At 39.9% G+C, this 25,455-nt stretch overlaps 1 protein-coding gene across 3 annotated transcripts in view; it reads right to left on the bottom strand.

The window, feature by feature from the left end:
* VMP1 (vacuole membrane protein 1) overlaps positions 1-25,455 on the bottom strand; it is a 98,537-nt gene that overhangs the window by 28,488 nt on the left and 44,594 nt on the right. For all 3 annotated transcript variants that reach the window (XM_075904703.1, XM_075904706.1, XM_075904705.1), the window contains one exon: positions 21,728-21,859. In XM_075904703.1, coding sequence (XP_075760818.1) covers positions 21,728-21,859 — 132 coding nt within the window. The remainder of the gene's footprint in view (positions 1-21,727; positions 21,860-25,455) is intronic.

The following is a 25,455-nucleotide window of genomic DNA, read 5'->3' as shown; positions in this document are numbered from 1 at the left end:
AAGCAGAGCATTAATAAGGATGGACGTGAAATGACAGCATATTTCAACACCATAAACTATAGTTTCATATTCTCAAACCTGCCCTCTAAAGTTTGTATTTTATGAGTGAGTAATCAGAGAACTGTTAAGACAAGAAAGCAAAATTGACATGTCAGTGAACCAAATATTCATCATGTTTAGCCAGCTTGAAATTGTGAACATTCACTGTTACTGGCTTTTAGCTTTTCTTGCAGACAGGATTCTTCCAACCTATGTAACATGGGTAAAGATCACTCTTATGGAATAATAGTCCCTAGTATATTTTCCCTTTCATACCCTGGAGTTGCTGCTGCCACTACTGCACTACTAATCATACAGGCAGAAGAGGTTAATCCTTGCAAGACCATCAGCAGTGTCTTGCAGATGGTAGAGGACACTTTCAGAATATCAAGTTCACACACAGTATTTCCATATAACCTCATGCATCAACCACAATGGAAAGACTCGAACTAGGGTCACTAACAACATGTGCTCCTGGTTGCTACAACTATAGATTGGACCTCCTTGGTCCATCACCCTGGTCGCGGATGAGGGATTTTGCAGACCAGGGAGGTCATACCTGGGCCCCCCTGCTACCAGCGTGCCCAGTCCTGGACTGGCTGCTGGCCTCCTGCCCAGCTCCCCCTTTGTTGCCAGCCTCTCAACCCTGCCAGTCCTTCCATCCTCCTCCCTGCCCTGTCAGGCAGCGCAGCTCCTGATGCACTGGGCTCCTGGCCCTGCCAGGCAGCCCCGCTGGGTTGTGCCTAGCACCCCAGATGTGGCACGCTGGGCAGCCCAGCTAAGGGGAGCTGGGCAGCCAGCCCTCCAGCCAGACGCCCTGATCCTGGAATGTCCGTGGTCCTGCCAGACCACCGATGTTGCAGGACTAGGGAGTCCCGGTTTACAGAGATTCAATCTGTATTGAGATTATGGGCCCAATCAAAGTTTATGACAAAATCCATACTGACGTTACCGGAGCTAAGATTTCACCCCTGGAATTTAAAAAGCAGTGAAGATGGTGATCATGTCAACATTATGCCTATATTCCCCCTGTATTAGAGCCATAATGCATTTAAATGACTGAAGTCTGCAATAATGATACTGGTGAACTGTTACCGTTTCATCTCCTATGAGTGCCTTAATCCCATGTTTCTCAAACTGTGGGTCCCGACCCCATGCGGGGTCACGAGCAATTTGGGGGGGGGGTGTCGCAGTATCACAAAGTTTGAGAACCCCTGCCTTAATCTAATCTAAACACTTTATCACTAATAAAAAGACAAGGTGGGTGAGGTAATATTTTTTAATCCGATCAACTTCTGTTGGTAAAAGAGAGACAATCTTTCAAGCAACATATAGCTGTTCTACAGGTCCTTTTCAGGACCTAAAGAGCTCTGTGGAGCTCAAAAGCTTGCTTCTTTCTCCAACAGAAGCTGGTCCCACAAAAGATATTACCTCACCCTTCCTGTCTCTCTAATATCCTGGGACCAACATGGCTACAATTATCACTAATAAAAGACTGTAAAGTACTGATTTCAGTCATCCAAAACACAATAGCTTTGTCATTTAATGTGCTATTTACACACTGATTTTTAAAGTCAGAGAAACGTTTGACATAATTAACTTAAGAGTGTAGGTCACTATCAAACAGACAGCAAAATCCATGTTAGTATAAAATGTCATCTCTTGAAGATAGAATTAATTCTATGTAAATGTAGGAAGTAAAATAGAAATCTGTTGGAATATTGCAATTCAAATTAAAACAGATCTGTTTAAGTAGATCCACGATCAAACTACAGTATAAAATGGGAATACTTTGATATTAGAGTGCTTAAAAGTAGGGAAAGTCTTGTTAATAAAATGATCTGATTTTATCAAAAGAAAGATTTTATATATATATATTTTTTTTACAGATTGTTAGACAACAACACCTTTCATAGCAAGTGTCCTGCTTAACAATCTCATTATAAATCTCCTCTCTCTTTATGGCTAGATGGTAATTCAGCCTATGTATTTTTCAAATTTATTCTCATTATTATAACAGAACCTTCACAATTGTAAGCTAACGCATATGAACAGAATTTTTTTTCATTAATAAGACCATTAAACAAATGGATGCAATTCACATGTGCGCATATTTTTTAAGTAAAAAATTAAATATTTAAACAACTTATCAGTCACTTTTGTTATGAAGATCTTTTCTATAACATTCCATCTTTCCTTCAAACTAAATAAAATCCATTCATGACACTTTAACCAACAAAAAATTTGGAGGATCTTTAATAATTTACTAAGTGCTTTGAGTTGCAATGGTAATTTTAAATTTAAATATACCTGCTTGACTGTGAAAAGCTTATTGTTCTAACAATTAGGTCACCATTAAAATCCACACAACAGTTGTACTTCATGAGAGCCTCATATGTTGAGAAAGAAATTCTAAATGGAGAACCTATTTTTGTAGAAAGAGCAATTATTGAAATTTTCTGTTTAAACTTTTTACAACCCTTCCAAATCAGGAATAACAAAAATAAAAATAAATGCTACAAATTAAAGAAAACAGAAAAACAAAAGAGTGGTATTTTAATACTTTTCATAATGGGGCACTGAGTGCTTCTGTGGATTTTTTAAAAAATGTGCCCATCCAAAAGCTCTATTTCATTAGCTCTAGTGCAGTGTTTCTCAATTTTTTTTCCTACAGACCTCTTGAAAATTGCTGAGGGTCTCAGCAGATCACTTAATGATCTTTCCAAATGTTGTTTGTACTGTTAGCTAACTGCTGTAAAGCGCTTTGGATAAAAGCACTCTATACAAAACCCCTTAATAATAATTAGGGCTTTTTTATTTTACAATTAAAAGCACACAACACATTTTAATATCACTAGGGATCTGTCTCCAAGCACAGCAGCCACAGAGCCGAGGCTAGGAAGTAGGGCCACCTCTTCCTGGCAACTGCTGCTCTGGATCTGGAGAAGGTCCCCTCTTTCTCTGGCCATTGCAGCCATCCACATCCCAAATTCCCCACACATCTCCTTTCACCCCTCTGCCACCTCCCACCTGCCTATTTCCCCCCCAACGCCACAACCTCACCTTGCATACAAGGGTTTAGGCATATAATAGCAGAGTCACATCTATGAGCCCCCACTTAGGTGGGCAGCTCTTCATTCCCTCATGTGAGACTGTCCAGGTGTGAACCTTAGAGGGAACTCTCTGTGAACCACTGGAGTTCATGGAACAGATGGGGGAATTTTTGCTATATGAATAGTAATAACTTCTCTTAGATAGCATCTCTCAACTCACTATCTACACATTCTATTGACAAATAAAGGAGTTACATATTTAAAACTACTTCCAGTTGGTTTCCTACTTTAAATTTACAGGCTATTGAAACCACGAGTAGATTACAAACCAGTGTCCATTCCTGCCCCCGTTAAAATCTTAAGACTCCCAGTGACTTCACTGGGACTGGAACTAAAAATTTAAATTTGCGAAAGTATAAGTGTTGCATATTTTTACTCTCTCATCTATATGCTTTGAACTCTCACAGCAGAAAACAATCTGAGAAAGTATCAGAGGGGGAGCCGTGTTAGTCTGGATCTGCAAAAGCAACAAAGAGTCCTGTAGAACCTTATAGACTAACAGATGTCTTGGAGCATAAGCTTTCATGGGCAAAGACCCACTTCGTCAGATGCAGTCTGAGAAAGAAGCAGTTTATTATGCAAGTTAAGGATGCACTTACATATAGTTTAAGACATTTCTCTTAGACATATTGACAAACTACTGTAGGATTATCGGTGCTTTCCACCATTTTTACATTTATAGGAAATGGTGTTAAAAGGTTTTGTATTGTCAGCCTTTCTGGATAAAGCAAGCAGGGAAATTCAAGGCATTAAAGAATGAAGCTTGTTAAACAATAATTACACAAATTACCTATATTTTAGTCACTAATTGCAAGTTGTGGCTTTAAATAACAATTGATCTATCAACTACGATAACCCAAAACGTCACATATGTCAAACAGGTTAGCCTGAGTGGCTGCTTCTCATACTAAAATGCCTTCAAAATTATTTCTTAATTGAAAACAAATCAGCATCAATTTAATGTAAAGGCACTTGTAGGAGAAGTGACATATGTAAGGATCTCATTTGCTCAGTACACACACAACTTTCACAAGGTTAACTTCAGTTAAGCATGAGCAGAAAGGAAGTGAAACCCTTTTAAAATTTCATTATGATCACACAGACACCAATAAAAATCAGTAAGGGCAACACAAATTAAAGAGGGAAAAAAAGCCATTCCAATGGCCTAATGAAGGTCAATGTGACAATACAGTCTTGAAAGTATACCTGCTGACAATTTTAGCTATCCTGGGAAAAGCCTATTATTAAAAAGACCATTTTATTTCAACAAACAGAATGTACATCTTTGTGGAAATGATAAAATAAAGAAAATGCTGCCTTCTGCATAGAAATTTCATAAGATGTTGCTCTATGTATTTTATAACAATACTGGATATGACCATGACACTTTCAATTCCTATTTTGCCGATGATTTCACAATTTTCATAGAATTAAAGTGACTTTAAAAAATGAATACAGCTTTTACACAGTATTATATTAAACAAGGTTTAATACATCTTTAAAATAATTTTATAAACACATAAAATCCAGTTACTCAAACCGGTTTGTGCTATATTACAACAGAAGTAGATCGCATTTAAATTTTACTGTTCCATGTTTATGAGTTAGAATTTGAAACAAACCCTCTAGCAAAAGCTCCATGAACTAACATTTAGCAAAACATTTATAGGACATAATTATAATACACTTAAATTACATATAGATATTGAGGCTATGCTAAGTAACAAATATAAATTAACATTTTACTTTAACTACCCTTTTAAAATATAAATACTTATTCTTTAAAGATGTAGGTGATTGTATTAGGGTACAAACAATTAAAAAAGTGAACAGTCCGCCTTAACTTAAAAATATTTTCTTCCACAGTGGAGCAAATATTTTTCATTTCAGAAAGCGTGATTTACAAATACTAAGGACAGCAGTACAAAGTTTTTTTTTTTTTTTTAAATATATTTCAAACTGGTTTTTCCCCCCCTTGATCACCTCTTATTTTATGGATTTTGGGAGAGTTTTTTGTTTAATTTTACTTCATAAAATTTTAGTCTTTTTTCAGTTCTAAGTGTAAAATATTTCATGTTATAGACAACTAGTAGTTACTTTTAGTGTCAACTATTTTCAGTTTAAGATACTCCCTTTTTCTCATTGTTTAAAATAAAAACTTAAAGACAGCATTATTTTAAGTAAAAAAAACAAACAAATTTTAATTATGATCTGTATACTTTATACTTTACACCAAACTAAAATAAAATCACAGCTACATTAGCATATTGATAGCAATATACAGGTTAGGATCACTATAAAGTTATGTGACTGCAGTGCTTAGTAGTTTATTTTAATGGAAACAAATGCAGGAAACTTTATTGCTTCCTCAAATTTAATTTGTCAATTCTTTAGAACATCTGCAATAATAAAAAAAACCCTCATAAGTTTCATTTCTCAGACACTACAATCATTAGTTTCACAACTTTTACCTATTTCACAATACATGTGCACAAAAGACTGATGTTGGGAACATTTTCTTTTCTAATACACTCTTTAGTGTTTAATAAAACAATTAATCTATTTCTTACTTTAAAATAAACACAAAGTTCAGCTACTTACAGGCAAACCATATTTCCCCAAAATTAAAGAATCTAGACTTTCCTCTCCTCTCCTCCCCGCTACTATGATTCATTCACCCTAACATAACAGTATTTTTTTACTCACTATGTTGCTATCAAAGATGATTTGTTTTTGGTTTGGGAATAGATTTCCTGTGACTACTGCAATACAGACAAGGGAAGGTTAAATGATTATATATTACTTCACTGGGTTAATCATCAGATCACAAGAACGGGAATGGAAATAAGCATCATCAAAAATAGGCAATGTTGAAATACTTAATCACAGGTCTCAACTGACGGTTCAGAAAAATTTGCTTCGGATCTGCCTTTTCTGAAAAAGCAACCCTCCTAAAATACAAATTTCTTGATGCTAACATTTTATTACTACAATTGCAGGCAGGCAAACAAAATCAAAGGGAAATTAAAAAACAACAAAAAATCTTTTGCTTCTCTTCAAGTTTTACCAAGAGGATCCACCACCTCATCACTGCTTTGTGTATATCTTAACATAGACCATTTGCCACTATAAAAATCATTGCTCCTCAAATTGCACACAAAATTATCCTGTGCCTCATCTTCAAGGCCCTGGATCATTCCCATGCCTTGTTTTGTGTCCATTTATGAAATCGGTAGTCTCATTTCCTTTCTTCCTTCCTTCATTTAAAAAAAAAAGTGTTGCTTTGCTTTTACGAGAAGGACAAAATTATACTGACTTAAAAATACGCTCTTCAATGCATTCGCTAAATAGATGAATTTTTAACAGCATAAATCCATTCCTGACATTGGTTCATGTTTTGTATACATAAAACAGTAATTGCTGAATCTTAAAGGACATTGGTTTGGGTATCAGAACATAAAAGTGTCCAAAATTCAGGCAACTGTTTTTCTTAATCTTTAAAACAGAGCCAGAATCATCTAGCCCCCAGACTCATGGCAGATAGCTAACAGAAAGTTACCAAAGAGCTCTGAACATTAACAATATGGGGCTCTAGCCGGTAACCCTTCCCTAAAGCTTCAATAAGTCTATTCATGGGAATAAGGCATATTCTCTCCAGGGACTAGAAAACTGGGTTTATGACAATCGTGTAACACTGTAGAGAATGAGATCTTCCAGCATACTGAGGGTTGTAATGAGTTGTTCAGAGTATAGCAGTAAGATGAATATGCTTCTTATACAATTTTGTGCTCTACTTGATATCCACTTGAGTCCAGAAATTGCCACTGTGATGCTACCAGTCAGTTACGGTAGGCTCTGTTCTGGAGCCAAGGTTTCCACAAGACAAGTCAATTAAAAAGAGCAGGCAAAAAGCGTGGGACCAGAAGTGGCTCACTGATATTTTAACAGCTATCTAAAACATGCAGTAGAACAGGCTTGCACAACATGTGGCCCGCACAACATGTGGCCCGCAGGGGCTCACTGTGTGGCCCGTGCTGACTATGGGCGGCATGGCTCCATCCAATCTGCCAACCGGGCAGAGGAACGGAGCGCCGCTGGGGAGGGGGAAGTGCGGTGATTCTCACTGCCGGGTTACCTGCATGCAGCTCCAGCGCAAGGAGGCAGAGCGTGAGCCAGAGGGCGGGACACCGGCAGGCACCAGGACGCTAATGTGACATGGTGTAGTGACATCACGGCCGGCAACCGCTGGATTCAAAAAGGCTCCGGCAGCCCCACAAACTGGAAGGCAGAAGCCAGATGGGGGGGGGAGGGAAAGGGGCTTGTGCTGAGGGGAGGGAGGCAGGTCAGGAGAAAGGGGAAGGCACCAAGGGACAGGGTGCAGGAGAGACAAATGCCAAGTGGCTAAGTGGAGACACGCCTTTTTTTTTTTTTTGGTCTCGACAAAAATTTTTAGCCCACGTGTTAGGTGTTTTTTGGGAGAGCATCCCTATTTGTGGCCTGCAGCTGTTTTCTTAGGAGTAATATGGTCCTCGCCGCTTTCCGTGTTGTGCAGGCCTGCAGGGATCTATAAGGAAGAATGCTTTTTAAAAACAAATTTAAACTGGAGCTCCCATTTTCAGCCAGCACAAGGTAGTCCTGAGAAAATTCTGCAATTATTATATTTGGAGAGACAGTAAAACTAGCAGACTTACCCAAGCACTGACAAGTGCATCAACTTGCCCATCGAAGCAAATGTTCACATGGTGCAGTCATGTGCAGTATAGGGGTGTGATTTCCGAAGTGCTTACCTCGTCCAGTGGCAGGGAACCTTTTTTGGGTTGGGGTCACCGACCTCTCTCCCTCTCCCCCTCACCCCCCCCCCCCAAAAAAAAATCAGTCGGGGACTGCACACAAGACAGAAGCAAACAAACAAAAACAAAAAACCCAACCCCCTGGACCCTGACTGAGAAGGAGACAGACACTCCTTACATTCTCCTCACATACCAGAGCCTAAGGGTGCCCAGCCTAATAGATTTATTTGCTCCAGTCCTACGGTGAGGCAGCAGAGGCTGGAGTGCCAGGGAGGGCTCTCCAATCCTGGGGGGCTCCCTAAGCCTTGGGGGCCAGATCTAGGAAAGCCAGAGGCTGCATCCAAGCCCCAGGTTCCCCACTCCTGTCCTGGACCAAATAGTGTGCAATATATCATTGCTCTTTGTAGATGACCCCTAATACTCCCATCATTGTGCTACCCAAGGGCACAATCATTAAGAAGTGTCATCACATTGGAAGGCTTCATCTTCACTGCCAGTTCTTCCGGCAGAAAATATGCTAATGAGGGACTCATTAACATAAGTCATGATCTCATTAGCATATTTTCAGCTGTTTCTTTTTGAGCAAGGGGTTTTTGCCTATCCCAGACAGGCATAAGGCTCTCACGCAAAATGGGATTTTTGCGCACAAAAACCTGTCCACACGGCTTCTTTGTGCAAAAACCCCTTGTGCAAAAAGAAATGGCAGAAAATATGTTAATGAGATTGCGACTTATGCTAATGAGTCTCATTAGCATATTTTCTTCTGGCAGAACTGGCAATGAAGATGTAGCCGAAATGTCTATATAGCTTTTTCCTGAGGGTTGTGAGATATATGAGCTTTGTTACAATGCAGAAAATGCCAACTTATGAAGCTCTACACATTAAATATTACATTTTAATGGGCTTGTTTGTGGGTTCACCTGTAGATTCATTCAGCATTTCTAATGCCAAAGAGAACCATCATGAACAATTTGATCTTCATTAGCATTACTAGTTTATAAAACTCTGAATGGACTGGTCTTGGTTAGACTCCAGACTTCCTCCTGGAGCTTCCACCCGACGGGTTTTTGCACTCACATACCACCTGCACTTAGGGGGACTGCCATCATGCCTGAAGTGATTTTGGGGGGCAGTATCTGGAATGAAGGACTGGGTGGAAGTCAGCGATAAAAGGCTTGACCTAAACAAACCCTGTCCAGCAGGGCCCCATTTGTTCTGCAAAAGAGGGTCTTTAGAGGCCAAACAGAAATATTTGGGGATATTTTATTGAGACCAACAGCCTCCGCAGGCCCCTGGGCAAAGTGTGTTTGTGTTGGGGGGGGGGGGATGGCAGCTCCCTTAGTGATCAGGAACCCTGTGCCCCTTTGAATTGCTGGGCCCTGGGGCAATTGCCCCACTGCCAGTGGGCCTGAACAAGTCATGACTTGCCCCAACATGTGCCTTGCCTCTCCATACGAGTGTCTAACTCACGTAAAAGGCAGTTCTACACAGGAATGTGCAGGTTTTATTTCTAATTGGGCTGTAAGGTTCATTACTTGCTGTAAGTGTAAAATTAGTTTAAATAATGCAAGATATGATACAAATCATCTAAAGAAGGAGTACATTTCTTGAAAAGACAACATATGAAATTACTGTTATGGATTATTAAAATGACAAATTCTTGACTTTTAAGTGCTGCCTACAAAGACAGAGCTCCTTTTTCATTTAAAAATCTGAGGTATGTTAAAAATGAGCTTCGCAATATTTTGTTTCTTCTGGCTTTCTATTCTAACACAAAGGAATCACACAGAATTTATGGAATACAGACCATTTGTGGTTAAGGCAGTAAATTCTAGAATTTCAGTGGACAGTGAAGAATTAACTCATCGGAATAAGATGTTCCTAAATGCAAGGGCATTCCAAACTGCTAGCTATAGGTTCATATATTGCAACATGTTCAACAAGCCAAGAAAGCAACACAGCAGCTACCATCTCTACCGATCAGTACACATAATCTAGATCTAAAATGCTGAAACTGGTCTCTGTTTTTTATCTGCCAAGCGATGTACTCCTGAAAGCAGCCAACAGTGCACACTACAAACCCAGTTCTCGATACACAACTGAAAAGATTAGTGTGCAAATACCCACAAGAACACCAGGTATCAAAGAACAGAGTACAATATTAATATTGGGAATTTAGAAGAATAAAAGGATGGGCTATGTAAACCCGAGAGTAATATTGCAATTCTACGGCAGGCAAGATTCTCACTGCCTTCAATGGAAACATTCTGTTCAACCAAATTCATAGTGGTAAACTGAAAACCCCAATTATGGAAACAGAAGATCATCAGCACAGTATATCGGTGTGCAAGCTGCCTGCCCCATGTACTGTACAGAGTGAAAAATATAGGACTACTCATCTTGTGGCTAACTTGGATATGTAATGCATCTGATGAAGAGGGCTCATGGTTTCCAGACCCCATGGGCAGCAGCTTGAGGTCAGAGTTGCTAAACTGAAGTAACAGATAGAGAAAGACAGCAAATAGGAACATTATGGAATGGGGCCATCTCCAAAGTGCTTGCCTCAATCCTCCAAGTGAAGAAACCAGTCTCATAGGGAGAGAGAGAGAGAGAGAGAGAGCGCGCTAACATGAAATGAAAGGCCCAGTGCCATGTCTGGGACCCAGCTTCCAACAGTAGTAGAGGCAAATGATTCTGCCTTGCACTCCAAGGAGTTAAATTCAGAACAGGGATGTGAATGGATAACCAATTACCCGGTAAGCATCACCTGAATGGGGTGATGCTTCCTGGGTACCAATTAACTGGTACCTGGGAGCAGGCTCCCGCCTGCTGTGGATGGAGGGCTGCTCCAACCCCAGGAGGGCCAGGAGCAGGAACCAGCCACCCACACACATTGGGGAGGGGGGGGAAGAGACAGGATCAGCCCCTCTGTGCATGGGGCTGCACCCTCACGCAGGTTGGGGGGCAGCAGCAGTCCCACACACAGGGGTTTGGGGTGGGAGGGAACAGAAGCTGGCCCCCCCTGCGTGCGGGTAGATGGGAGTGGGAATGAGATCCTGTTTATTTGTTAACTGTTTAAACCTAAGGTTAATTGAATAATTGGGATTTTACATCCCTACTTCAGAATACTGAGAGATCCACAGTCCCTGGTGAGCGAATGGCCTGTCAACAGCTGGTTATCAGAGGACTGCCAGGTGTGAAGGTGGCAGAGTTCTTAACCCATCTAAAAAACAAATTCTAGCGAGGTGGATTGTAGACCTGACACACAGTGATGACGACAATGATACTGGAATCTACATTTAAATAACTAGGAAGGCAGATTTTCCTCTAGGTCCTACGTTGTAGGTTCCTCTGAAACACATTCAGTTCTATGCAAAAGGCCAACCATAGATGAGGGAACCTTCAGAATCTGAGTAAGAGGATGGTGAAAAGAGGAGAGATTTAAACTTATCACAAAGGAATTATTTATGGAAAGAGGGCAACCTGTGCAAGAGGGATGTGATCCCTTTAACAGACATGGAACCAGAAAATTAATGAGGTTTTGGAGGATTATTTAAATTATAAGATGGAGGAAAACTGGCAGGTGCGAAAAGCACTGAAGCTGAACACAGACACCTGCTAGGGACTCCCTAATGCCACGGTAGGGAGAAGGAAAATAGAAATTCTGGCTGAATAAGAGATTCTCTGGTACTAAGTTGCGGACAGTCATGTAAGTACCCGGAGAAGAGTACAAGTTGAAATGAAAATGGTAAGTTCTAGAAAAGTAATAGGGTAATCACACTAAGAAGCCCAAATAAAAACAGGCACATAGACAAAATAAAAATGATCACTGTCTAGACACCAGTGCAACAAGCTACTAGGTAAACTAGAATGACGGATAATGGAAGAGGACCTTGGATTGCCTAAAACAGGGTGTTATGCCAACTTAGTAGCATATAATCACACCTGATTATAAGCTGTAACAAAAGTATCGGTTTGGTCATGGAATCAGGGAGTTATACAATAGCTAAAAGATTTTCAAGAATTTACTGAGAATGTTTTTAGAAGAGGGTGACTAGTGCACAAGTCCCAACTAATAAGAATATACATATTGCAACTGAATTACACTACCAGCCTATTGATCAGGAAAAGGAAGATTCAGTGCACAATGTTGAAGGAGATCAAAGTAATAAAACAGTAATAAATGGCCAAGAAGCTACTAACATGTAAAATTATCTACATCAAAAATGCAACAAAGGTTTGGAGGAACACAAGTAAGTGTGGGGATGTGTGCACACACGTGTGTGAAGAAATATATCAATACATTTCTGTCACCAAATCCACTCACATTAATAATGCCTTTCATGCAGTTTCCACATTATCTGGAGATATTTCCAATTCACTCAGAATGATGGAACAAGATCTACCTAATTTTGGTGAGTAACATTTTAAGAGGGAAAGTAACTAAACTCAGTTCCTACCTTTTTTTTTTAAAAAAAGGAAAAGTTCACTTATGAGAGAATTAACCTTATTGCCTTTAAAGCACAGGCGTTTTGAAGATCACTACTAAAAATAAAAGGGACCAAAAGTATCTCTCATGATACTTATGCCATTATGGGGGAGGCTCATTGACACTATAGTGATAAAAGCCACATACAATTAGATAGGTACTAAAGTAGAAAAGGCCAGAACATAATGAAAATCAGATTTTCCTTGTACTGGGCATGACAATATAGCTGATATTTTTAACCTGCTGAAATAGGACCCTTATCCACAATAACCACCTCTTGTGTGAAAAATAAGAGCTCTCACTAAAATCTGCAAATCTAAGTTCATCAATGACATGCACTCTACACAATTTACAGTTTACTGCTTAAACATAGTAGCAAGAAAATAAAGAGTTCTGTTTTAATCAGACTAATTGGAATAATAAACAGAGGTGAATTTTCTCCAACTATCTTGGAGTAGAAAAAACAAAGATCTTGGGATAAGGACCAGCCAGAACCAATCCTTAGAACTTGGAAATCTAAAGCATCTCCAAAGCCTGCGTTACAAGCCTCAGGATCCCAGCAGTCTAGAATCACAACTATGGCAACGATCCATGGGGTTGAATGTGTCTAGGTCAGAGCTCAAAGTGAGTGGGAATGCTCACAAACCGAGCTCTGGCACTTCTCTCCAGCTGGATCTGAAGCTCTCATGCATGTGAATTAGAAAAAAAAAGTTCTCCTGTTTCATTTTAACCAGAAAAACTACACAAAGAATGAGACACAATTAAAGGAAACAGTTTGAGGGAAGAGGAAGGAGCATGTCGTTTCACAGTCTTATCAGATCTGTCCTCTTCTGCACTAGCGTGTTTTACCACATCCCCAGCCCCGTGAGCTCAGCTCCCCATCTCAGACTAGTGCAGGAGCATTACCTGACCTACCCACTTCATATTTTAAAGTGCTACACAGACATTACACACAAGCTAGTATTATTTCACTCATCGAGGAATTAAGGGTACACCCAGTTATTCCAGAAGATCACTTCTTCTGAGAGATCTGGCAATGTGTGGATCCTGAAGTTTGCTTCATGGAAAATAGCTAAATATTTTTCATATATTCGTCCCCCGGCAGAGAAGGCAGCCAGGCTACTGTTCTGGACAAGGAGGAGTCAAATCACAGTTAAGTTAGTTCCTGCTGCTCTACTAATGAAGAATGGGTAAGTATAGAAAACCTGCCAGACTCATTCCTACACATTAGGCAGCAACCCCTAAGCCCCATTCTGTTCCCTTCCTCTCTGAACAAGCTAACATCAATTAAGGTGGGGAAAGTGTAGCTGTTTAAATGGGTAACAGACAAGCATGAGCTTATGAAGGTGTTTGAGCAGTTGTCAGACACAGTTACCCAAATGTTTACATGCCACCCTGGGTTGCAGTGGCAGGCAGGAGCTGGCTGCTGCCCTGCACTGCTGCTGGGGAGCCAGCTCCTAGCATGCACTGGCTCCTAGAGAGCTGGCTGCTACACAGTTACTCAATTACATGCATTTTATCATCCCTAAAAACATGGTCTATTGATACTGTGTCTGACAGGGTGGTGGCTGTTCAAACACTAGCATACAGCATCAAATTAAAAGGTTCGTCCATACTAAGGTTACAATCAGATTCCCTTGGCCACTGGCAGCTGAGCTAGAATGCTGGTGTAACCAGCAGCTGCAGGACATCCTGGAGGTCTTGTCCTACCCGAATTAAAAAAAAAAAATACAGGATTTGACTAAGATCTAGTTATGGTAACAAAAGCTCTTTGTGTCTGGAATGCAGTAAGATTGATTACCTACCTCTGAACGCCTACAATAAGGAAGGAAGCAATTTTGGATAGCCGGATGAGCCTAGCATGCAATGCTATTTTGTCCCCAGACAAACCCAAATTAAAATAATCACCAGCATTAAAATATATATATAGCACCCCCCCCCCAAAAGGAACTTGAGATCGGGGGAGGGGGGGGGCAAATCAGCAAAAAATCCAAAACAAAGCATAAGCAGAGACAGTTAAATAGTTAAAAACAATCTACTACTTAGCAGACATGTCTTCTTCCATGCAAGAGCCCCCGCCTCCCCCAGTAAGTCTAATCGGCAGATCGATGTACAGAGCTCAGACTCTCTCGCCACTTATTGTTCAGGGGAAGCAGCCAAGGCTGCCAGATGACTAAAGAGAAGCCATCTGCATTCTACTCTCCTACAATGGTAAGGATTTCAACAGTGTTGGGGACCAAAAAAAAAAAAAAAAAAAAAAAAAAGAGTATAGCCATTTTCTTGGTGACACAAGAATGAAACTCTATTTACTTCAGGCTCCTATTGAGGGGAAGAGTAGGGTGGTACTTCAAGCATCCCCTTTTGATCTCTATCCTAGACCGCGAACATTTGGGTGTTTTTTATATGACAGAACCTAGTTCAGAAAGGAGTAGAAAGATTATTTTTTATTAACATAAGAACAACCACATCGGGTCAGACCAAAGGTCCATCTGACCCAGTATCCTGTCTTCCGACAATGGCCAATACCAGGTGCCACAGTGGGAATGAACAGAACAGGTAATCAAGTGATCCACCCCTTATCGCTCATTTCTAGTTTTTATAATCCAAGCCATCTTTGAGAAGCTCCTTTTTTGAGGTGTAACTTGTTTTCCCAGTGACTTGTCTCCTCCAAATTACATAAGGCCACAAATTCAAATACAATCCACATGCATAGAGGTAATTAAAGATTTGAAATGAATTTTACTGAAATTTGAGGGAAGTCCTAAAAGAAGATAAAGTAAGGGATTAAATAAGCGAACTAAGAAAATTTTGGGTAAGGGAGAAAGCACAACTTTTACATGTGAATTTAAGACGAACAGAGATCATGATTAGAAATTTCTGACTGGATCCCAGCTTCCCAGAAAAAATAAACCAAGATTCAGAGATTTATGCAGAAGTTACTGATTATTCTGCAGAGAATATAAGGAGAATTAACTTCATCTGAGACAAATTCCCCGTAAAAATCCAAGGGCGGAGTTCAAACTAACTGCTCATTCACACAACATGCAATAGCAGCTAGCAAGATCAGAAACTCATATTGTACTTTTTTTGGCATGATAACATTTTATTGCAAAAAAACATGAGATTTACAACTAGACTAATTTCTGCTGTCAATGGTGATATTGAGCCAGGCCATTTCAAGGTGATAAAGATTTCTAAGTTGGTGCCTTTGTATGAGGAAGTTACTCTTCTGCATGTTCCAAACTTTAAAAAAAAATAGACACTTGTAAACAAATTTTAATGCATAAAAGCTCCTACTGCATGTTGCAAAGGGAAATTAAACTGAAAAGACCTCTTTAAATTAGTTTAAGAAAAGGTAACCTAATGCTTCCAGTTGGTTATTTTTCTCTTATCTGTAAACAGGTGTGCCTGCATTGTTCTATTCATTTGCACAAGTCTGCTGTATTTATTGCCTATAACTAAAGAAGGAAAAAAGGCTCAGCTTCTATTGTCAACAGTCTGGTTGTATTAACTCTTCATTGCCCCCTTTCCTAGGAAAGTCCTCTTTAATATGGTTTCCAAAGTAAAGTTTTCACTGATTGTTTCCAAAGTCCAAAACAATCTACCATGCAACTCAAAGTTGATACTAAAAGTGATAGTGCTATTTATTTGGGTCTTTCATGACTGAAAAATAATTTCACTCCTAGCTCACCATAAAGTCCCCTATTTCACAGAAAGATTCTATTTTTAAGGGGACGCTTCACCAGAGTTAGATCAGTGTGAATTTATATTTTTAAGTTTGGCCCGAGGTGGTGAAACGGTTAAAAAAAAAAAAGAACTCTCATACATGTATTAACAAATGCATGCATCAAACTTCAGGAATGCACAATGTGCAGACAAGCCTCCCGGTGGCCACCCATTAGGCAGCCTAGACCAAACACTGACAATCTCTTTCTTGTACAGCACAATTAATAAAGAGAGGAAGTTGATGAGGGAACTGGGTGATTGGAAGACCGAAAGAAAGATGAAGAATGGCATTTGGAATGGCGTCCAAACAAATACTTTCTGGGAAGGAAAAAGTGTCAAGATTTCCCCTGTACTGTGTTTCTACACTTCCATTTTCTTTACAGCCCCCCACGCACTATTTTAAGCACTGCATTTTCTTGTGAAAAACCAAGGCAACAAGATAACCTTTTGATCCAACAAGCTGGCAATGAAGCAAGTTTTTCAGAGAAATATCTGACCACAACTATTAATTTTGCTGTAATCAAGAAATAGATCAATATTTAGTTTCACCACAGACCAGCTCTACTTTGGTAATTACGTAACATTTCTGCTTATTCACGCCATGTGAGTGAAGTCACAGTGACTTGTCAGAACACACAGTGCTCCCGTTCTCAAAGCTACCATGGCTGGGCGTGGTGGTGTACTTTGCGCTCTGATTTCTGAAATAAGAAACTCTACATCAAGGTGTGGAAAGGCAATCCAGCTCTAGGCACAAAGCCTTCCAGAAATGCTAGAAAGATGAGTTTCACACACATCTCCTGGCTTGTATATCCGAGTTCATCAGTTTAACTCATTGCGGGCAAGCAACTTACTCTCCAGGCAGGAAGTTGTTCTATGGAACTCCTGACGCAATACAAACCAAAGCAGTTACAGCTAAGTTGAATACAAACCCCCTCAAGTCCACGTTGACAAATTCTTTAACAGGCCCTGTGGTTACAGGGAAGCTGGTTTCACTCTGAGTCACTCCTGTTCAAACAGTTTACTGGAAATGGAGGGGAGGGGGAATTTTCAGAGAAGTCATGTGATGGCCAGACAAACCACAACCAGTAAAAGGTTCAGTGGAGTCAAAAACAGGTCCCAGCAACGGCAGATGCTCAGTGTGCAGATGGCACTCAATCATTTACAACGAGTCCTGTTTTATCTCAGGGTTTATATGGCATTAACCCTTTTTCAAGTTTGTATTCTTTAAAAGAAGCCAGAACATAAATCTGGAAAGTAAACAAACAGCCAGTAACTGATAGTAACACAGGCAACTAGAAAATATTTGTAAAGGGAAACTTGGCTGCGCAGCAGTACACAGAAGCAAGGCCCCAGCATTCAAAGTGTAAATCATTAGCCCTTAAAGAATATGCCACTTAAATATGAATCCAAACATACAAAGTCACTTAATGATCAGATCTACAAAGAAGATATAATTAGCTACTGAGCCCTCTTTAGTTACTTTCTCCTCATAGTAGAAAGCAGCATGATAAAGCAAAGGCCCACACATTCAGTACTTAGTTGTATTAAGTTGCACTAAGCTTTGTTTCCACCACACACTTTTATTAGCTTTTAAGTTCTTCTGTATCAACACCCAAAACCAGTTTACAATCAATAACTATATTACAGCAAACGCAGAAACAAGTGTCCATAAGAAGCTGCACAAAGTTAAATTTTCACTGCGTTATTGCCCACATGCTGTTCTAGCACTGAGTAACAGATGCAACTTCTAATTGAGAAGTTGCTTTGAAAGGTTTCACTAGTGATATTCCTCATCTTTAGAGTGGAGAGCTCCCATAGAAAAGTTCAGGAAACTGGAGTTTAACTGAAGTGACAACCATTGGAAAAATATATTAAAATTCTATAAAAAAATAAAATTCATACTAGAGGGAGGAAATATTTACTATATCAGAGGCGACGTTAGCCTAGTGTAGTCAATACAGCCACCTGGGCTTTGCATTACTATAGCATTTCATGGAAAAGTAATCCTGATTAGCCAAGCCAGAATTACAGTACTGGCAACAAGACAACAAAGCAGAATAAAAGGAGACATATGAAGCAATAGAAGAGCTGAAGTTCTCTTTAGATAACTTACGCTAACTGTAACTGACAAACGAAAAAGAAGAAGTGGTGTTCCATTAAGTTGAGGGGGCTTTTTCTAAATATATTAAGGGAAAAATACAAACCAGAAAGTTACACATCAGCCAGCTCATGGGTTCTCTCAAAAAGTGACTCAAGGGGCCAGGTCATTTAGATTGACAATTTATGAAAAGAAAACCCACTCAAACATGCTCTTTAAATTTAGGGAGACAATATTCTTCCCCTATGCAAATTTCAACAGAACAATTGGTCTAATCCATCATACTATATAACCCACTCTAAATCATTTTATTTCTCTTTAGACTCTTAAAATCCCCAGTGAACTTTTTCTCTTCTGGTCAATCACAGACTGGATATTACTTGACAGAATGACACATCTATCCTCATCTGTGTCTCAAAAACAAAAGGTGTTTCTGAGAAACAGTTGTGACAAATTTTCTATATTAAAACAATACAAAACATGCAGAATGCCAAGCAACTTGGCTCTGCTTTGTAGGCAGCCATAGCAGCTCATTAGAACTAAAAGCAAAAACTATTCTCTAAGGCCATGGTGACTAACCAGTAGCTATGACAGTGGCTACTGCTATAGTGAACTAACCACATTATTCCGAAAATGTAAATAATTTTATGAACCAACTAGCCACATTCAACTGGCCAAATATCCACAAGTGGCAAGCGGCTAGAGTGTTGGACACCATGGCTCCAAGGCCTTGTCTACACTACTAGGGTTAAGTTGAGCTAAGTTATGCTACTCAAGCTACATGAATAATGTAGTTCTCTAACGTAGCTTACTTGTTCCGGGGGAGTACCGGAGTTGACTGGAGACCACCCTGCAGTCAGTTCAGCAGGTCTTTACTAGTGAAGCGTACACAGTGCCTAACACTAATGCACCTATTTTCACACCTCCCAGAGAGTGGGGAGGAGAAAAGCCTTTATATTGCAAGGATTCTTTTAATCACCATTAAATGGTGCCAAATATTTGTAATTTTCTAGTGGCATCAGATTGTCACGTTCCCTAGATTCTTACACCAAGGATCAGAATTAGATAATAAGGCAAGCTGATTCAGGTAGTAAAAGCATTGCTCTTCAGCCATTATAAAGACGACTTTAAACTGCACATGAAGTAGTGTTTACTCAGTGCAAATAGCGACAAAAGTTCACTTTTGTGAATGATACCAGGATGTGCTCAAGGCCATACAAAGAGACATCCATGCACGCCTCTCACAGATGGGCATCTAGCAAAAACATGACAAAGCCAAAAACACAAAGGAAGTCATATCAGTGAGCAAAAAATACTGTCCAATCTTAAATACTGAATTATTAGTTTTATAACAGCAGTACAATTTAACCAGATTGTCAGAGCCTCCTGCTAACGTGTCTTATAGGAATCAAGATGCAAGTAAAGTTATAAGAAATGTCATCAGGGCATTTATCCTCTAAACAATGTGCTTCAATATAAATTCAATTGCTGAGAAAATTAAATCAAAGCTCCTGTAAGTACAATGTCATTTTTCCCTCTGAGACAGACAGCATTTCATTTGTTCACCAATCACACCATCATTGTGGACAAGTCTCAGAGGGGTAGCAGTGTTGGTCTGTAACTTAAAAAAAAAAAGCTTAAAAAACAAGTGGTCCTATAGCAACTTAGAGACTAACAAAAAATATAGATAGTATCCTGATCTTTCATGGGCACACCCATTTCTGTGAATTTCAGTGTCTGAATTCGTTGTGGCCACGAAAGCTCATGAAACAGTCATTGCAGTTAAGTTGGTCTAGCTTAACAAGCTTCTTACTAGCAAAGTTTTTATATTCAAAAAATCTTATCCTGCATTTTGGAAACCTAGCCCTTTAAAAATGTCTCATAATTTGCTGGAAGAGTCACATCAAATAAATACGGATAGTAGTTCAGTTCTGAGTCACATATTTGATTAATTTTGTGTTTTGCTAGGATTTTTAAACATGGAGATCTTAATTCATTCTTATTATTTATCTAGTGCTAGTGTGGTAGGCATTTCCAGACAAGTTTTTAAGATGAAGTGCTTGTCCTGGACTGCTGGCAAGCTAGATAATCATAGTATTTAATCTAACACTATTAGATTAGAAATAATGCTTGTAAAGAAGTGCAAAGAAACTTAAGGCTGTTTTCAGAAGAAAATTCAGAGATTTGTGGGTCTATTCAAATGCTCTCTCTTTTTCCTACATGCAGTAACCTCTCCAAAGAGGATAACACACACTTATACTTCTTAAAAGTTAAGACTAGGTAGTTTCTGTGCTACTGTAGAGGGTTAGTCAAAGAAAAAGGATTGCAAACACTTTTGCTGTGCATAGTAGATAGTATCAGCTTCATTCTTTCATATAAAAATCTGTCGTGACCCACTTCCACCTAGTGGTTTAGTAGACAAACAGGATTTTTTTGGTCTACAAAAAAAGAAGCAGAATACAGAGGAGAAATTCTGCAGCAAGACATTTTTGAGAAGTCCCCCCCACCCTCCAGAATTGTACATTTAGAAACTTGAAATAATTTCTAAATGAAGGCACACAGAGACTGCTGACCTGAACAGAAAGCTATTAACAGTCTTTTACACTCAATATAGAATATGAGCCAATGCAAGTCATATTATATCAGTAAAACGGAGTTGAAATCATTCAAAGCAGACTGGTTGCTTTTCAACATCAGAAACAGTATGTTTCCTCGGGCTGTTGAATCGGTCAAGACATGGGCAGCAGAAACAGCTAGTGGCAAGGCAGGTGAGTATTACCAGTGAAAACAAGTTGGCTGGGGATTATCTCTTTAAGAGAGATTTAAGAAACAGTTTGGCAGTTCAGCTATTTCACAATCACAGTTGGTTTAATGACTCCTACATCATTTATGCGTGGGCCTCACCTTTCCTTTAATACAACAGTGGGCAAATACCGGCCTGAGATCTAGATCTGGTTTGCCAGGGTTAGTTCCTGGCATGTGATGCATTTGCCTACGCCCACACAGATACAGGCGACTGCAGTTCCTGGTGGACTGAGAAACCACTCCCTGCAGCTCCCATTGGCTGGGAACTGTGATCAACGGCCAACAGGAGCTTCAAGCACCTGTACCTGTGGAGGCGTTCTACCAGGGGCTAACCCTGGCGAACCGCTGCCATCTTATTGCCCATCCCTTCTCTCATACTTCCTTTGCCATATTTGTAGAATTTGTTTTTTATATGTAAACACCATTACTTAACTTTTGTGTCTCCATTAACATATCCCTGCCTTAGCGGATTATACATTCTTATTTGGTTTTCTCCACATCTCTGTATGCCATGCAGGTTCTTTTCTAACCTATGAGCAGCCCCTCACAAAGTCACAGTGACTGCTTTCTTGCATGTTTATTTCAGTGGAACGGTTGTCTGCTGCATTTTAATCCTGCTGTGTTTTGAATAATTAAACGCATTCGAATATTTTTGCAGTGTTCTTACTTGTGCAGCCTCTGCATGTTCCAGCATCTCCTCAAATTCCTGATACTCTTCATCATCAGGTTCAGCACCAGAGAGTCGGGCTGCTCTGGCCATGAAGTAAGGAGGCAGCTCTCCAATAGCTGTGCCAGCGCCCTGGGAAAAGAAAAATTATTTTCATGTTATTGTTCTTCATTTGAGCTCATTTTAAAACAGCTCAACTTATGTTCACAATTCTTTTTGGAAAGTAAAAAAAAAATAGTAAGAATCATAATAAAAGTCAAATACATATAAGGGTTATCCCAACAGAATTGCAGGGATCACTCATTTCCAATGGAAAATTATTATCATTACCAGATACATACGGTTCTCCCAGGTTCAACTGTTATCAAATTTACCCTGGGAAACTACATTTTCACCTCTCATAGGTTAGCCACACACATGCTCTCCCCACCCAACCTATAGTTCTGTACATTGTAATAAAGTTTGTTAGTCGTGACACCAGGCATTGTTGTTAACTGGAAAACACAGTCTCAGGTTCTACTACAGCTTATTGCTGAACAGACCTTAACTTATGTACAGGGTGAACCTCTCTAGTCCGGCAACATCTATGGTCTGGCATGATTTTAATTAGCCAGATGTTCACTTATAGCAGGGGTGGGCAATAATTTTTGAAATGGCCCAGGAAGGGGCAGGGCCAGGACACTGGTATGCTTCCCCACTCACAGACCCTGATTGGCCTGGGGATGGGGAAGTGTGCAAAGTCTTTGTCCCCCTTCCAGAGAGAACCACCAGCTGCTCTGAACAGATAATGGTTCCCTCTAGGTACTTGTGCCCCTGGTGGTGGGAGAAGACTTCATGTGCTCCCCCCTACTGCTCCCAGGCTAATCAGCACCTGGCGAGGGGGAACACATGAAATCTCATGCTCCCTGCAAGAAGCCCCCATCCAGCGCTTAGAGTCAACCGCCAGTTGAGCAGCTGAGCTCCTTGCAGGGCGGGAGGAGACTTCATGCGCTCTCCCCACCCCAGGTCCTGATTGGGAAGGGGGCAGGAGGAATGCACTGAGTCTCCTTCCACCCTGCATTCACCCTCCAAGGAGTGCACTCCTGGCAGGGAGGGGGGAGACTACACGTTCCCCCAAGCCACCCCCGATGGCCAGTCAGGGTTTGGGAGTGGGGCCAGGGGGAGCACGAAGTCTCCTCCCGCCCTGCCAGGAAGAGCCCAGGAAGCAGTGGAAGTGCTGGTAATGCTGGTAGACAATATTGAACTCCCACGGGTTGGCAAATTCTCTGGTTCGGCACCAGTCCCGATGGTGCTGTCAGGCCACAATATGGGGTCAAGAAAGCCAAGAGCATTAAGAATCAAAGGAGAGTTCCTTTTCACTGCAGGAAAATGATTTCTCTCAGGACAGCAAATGACTCATTTCAAACTTATGGGTAAATACAGCTTTAGTTACCAAAAAAAAAAAAAAAAAAAGGTATTAGACATACAGATAAACAGAGGTTAATGAAACAGGAACTTGGATTAAATGCAAATGGTTTAAATGTAAGTCAGGTAATAGCACAATAGTTGGGTGCTTTGTGTGACTGAGGTCTAGTACTTTTCCAACACAGATGTCTCTTCAGACTAAGAACCATTAGCAGGTGACAAACGCTTATATGTTCCTTTAAGCAGCATAAAGCCCTTCAGTTTCCTTTGTTCATATTCTGTATGCAGCTTTATGCAGGGGCTATGCCAACCATTTTGTATATTCTAAATCAACAGATTTATTTAAAACACTATAAAACACATTATTTGTGCTAGTAGGCAAACTCTTAAAAATGCCCTGTTTGTATAGTGTATAAATAAATACCCCTCATATGTTTCTCTTCCTATTGTCCACATGTGTAACACATTGCATGAATGCAACATCATCAAAACAAAACTATTTCTAATCATAGAAAGTTAAGCTTGAAAACAATTGTAGCTATTTTTCAGAAAAATCAATTGGAATTATGTTCAAGGCAGTGCAAGAACCACAGAAATAGTGCTTGCTTCATAACAATGAGCCAATTTACTTTGGCTTCATTTTGGTAACCAAGGGAAAGATTCACATGTGTGTACTGGAAGTGAACTTTCCTTAAATTGGTTAAATCACAAGGTCTTTATTACAAAACATCTGAAAAGCACGAGATCACATGATTCCACATCTACTCAAGACAGATTGCCTTAATATGTAAAAAAGGAAGCATTTAAGTGATCCAAAGCAGCAACTATATGCTACCTTTTGCAAACACAGCAGTTTCTAAGCAAATTTCAGATGGAAATTTTAATAATAGTTTCCCCAGATCAACAAGGAATTAGAAAGGCAAGTGCAAATCAACATTATTTCACAAACACATACAGTTAAAATGTGAAACTAGTCAGCTCGAAAGCTTCTTTAAAACCTTATCTTGGTAAAGACACCTATCCTGACAGGTTATATACATTTTTACCTTTCCAGATACCGTCTAACAAAAACACAAAAAAGCATCAACACATTTAAGGTGCTATTCAATTCCTAGCTTCTGTGAGGTGGCAAGAGCTGAAAATTGGCCTACCTCTGCAGGCTGCAAGTCCTTTAAAAACACCTTCTGCAAGCCAGGACTAGTGATGCCCATTTTATACAGATTGGGAATGTACCTGACTTTGCATAATCGGATTAAAATTCCTTAGCGACAGATTGATATTTAGACCTAATAATTCTCATTATCAATAGGAATATCTGTCACTGCCAGAAGGGAGGAGGGAGAAAGTGGTACAACTGCTCACCTCAGTGAAGTTGCATCTGGTTTAAAAAAAAATGTAGCTGAAACTGGTCCACATGTTTTAGCTCTCGGAATGGATGCCCTTGAGGACAGAACTCCTTGAGTACAAGATTTGAGGAGCACTTGTAATAGCGAGGTAGAAGGTGAACATCTCCTATCCACCATCCCCAACAAGTTCCCTTTTGGAACCTCTGAATTTCTGCAGCTTTCATACATCACCAGTATGGGTCCTATCACGGCCACCATCTTGTCATCTTTTGATCAAGTAGTATGAGGCAGCATCCACGTTAGAGCCAAGCCACAGGACTACACATTACTGAACACCAGGCTTTTTTAGATAGTTAATGTTGCACCACTCCCTCACTGGACTCTAGGAAGCTGTGTCAAACACTTCCAATCCCGGCTCATTCAATGAGGCACCTTCCAATAGCTCCTTTGCATTTCAAATTCAGAACTGCACTGACAATTTCTGATTTTAGAGAGAACTAGAAATTGGTAGTTCATAACTTTTTAGTGTTCATGAGTTAGTTTCCTATAATCATACGCTAATCAAAAAAATCAACCTACTCTTCTCTTGGTTTCAGTTTGGAAGGAGAAAAACTAATGTTGCTATTTATTTGCCAGATTTTGAGTTACTAAAATCATCGATCCATTTACTTCCTTTGCAAGAGTTTAGTATTGTGTTCCACATAAAAGGATGTTGGATTTAACAGTGACAGGACGAGAATTCTTCTGTGGTTTCTATAAAAGTAAACTGGAGTAAAGACAAAAGAGAAACAAACAATGGAAGCAGCAGCAGCTGCAAATTTGATTTGATCTACAGGAAATTAACAAGCAAATTTTAAGTACTAAAGAAATAGTCCAAGAAAGCATAATATTATATTAGATACCATAATGACAAACTGGAAGATTTGCCCCTGGGAGCAGCTTCGCAGACGAAGTTTAATAAAAAGGTAGGAAATATAT

Source organism: Pelodiscus sinensis, chromosome 21 (genome assembly GCF_049634645.1).
Source record: "Pelodiscus sinensis isolate JC-2024 chromosome 21, ASM4963464v1, whole genome shotgun sequence".
Lineage (NCBI taxonomy): Eukaryota > Metazoa > Chordata > Testudines > Trionychidae > Pelodiscus > Pelodiscus sinensis.
The sequence above is the reverse complement of the archived record's forward strand: the minus strand, read 5'-3'. Positions and strand labels throughout refer to the sequence as shown.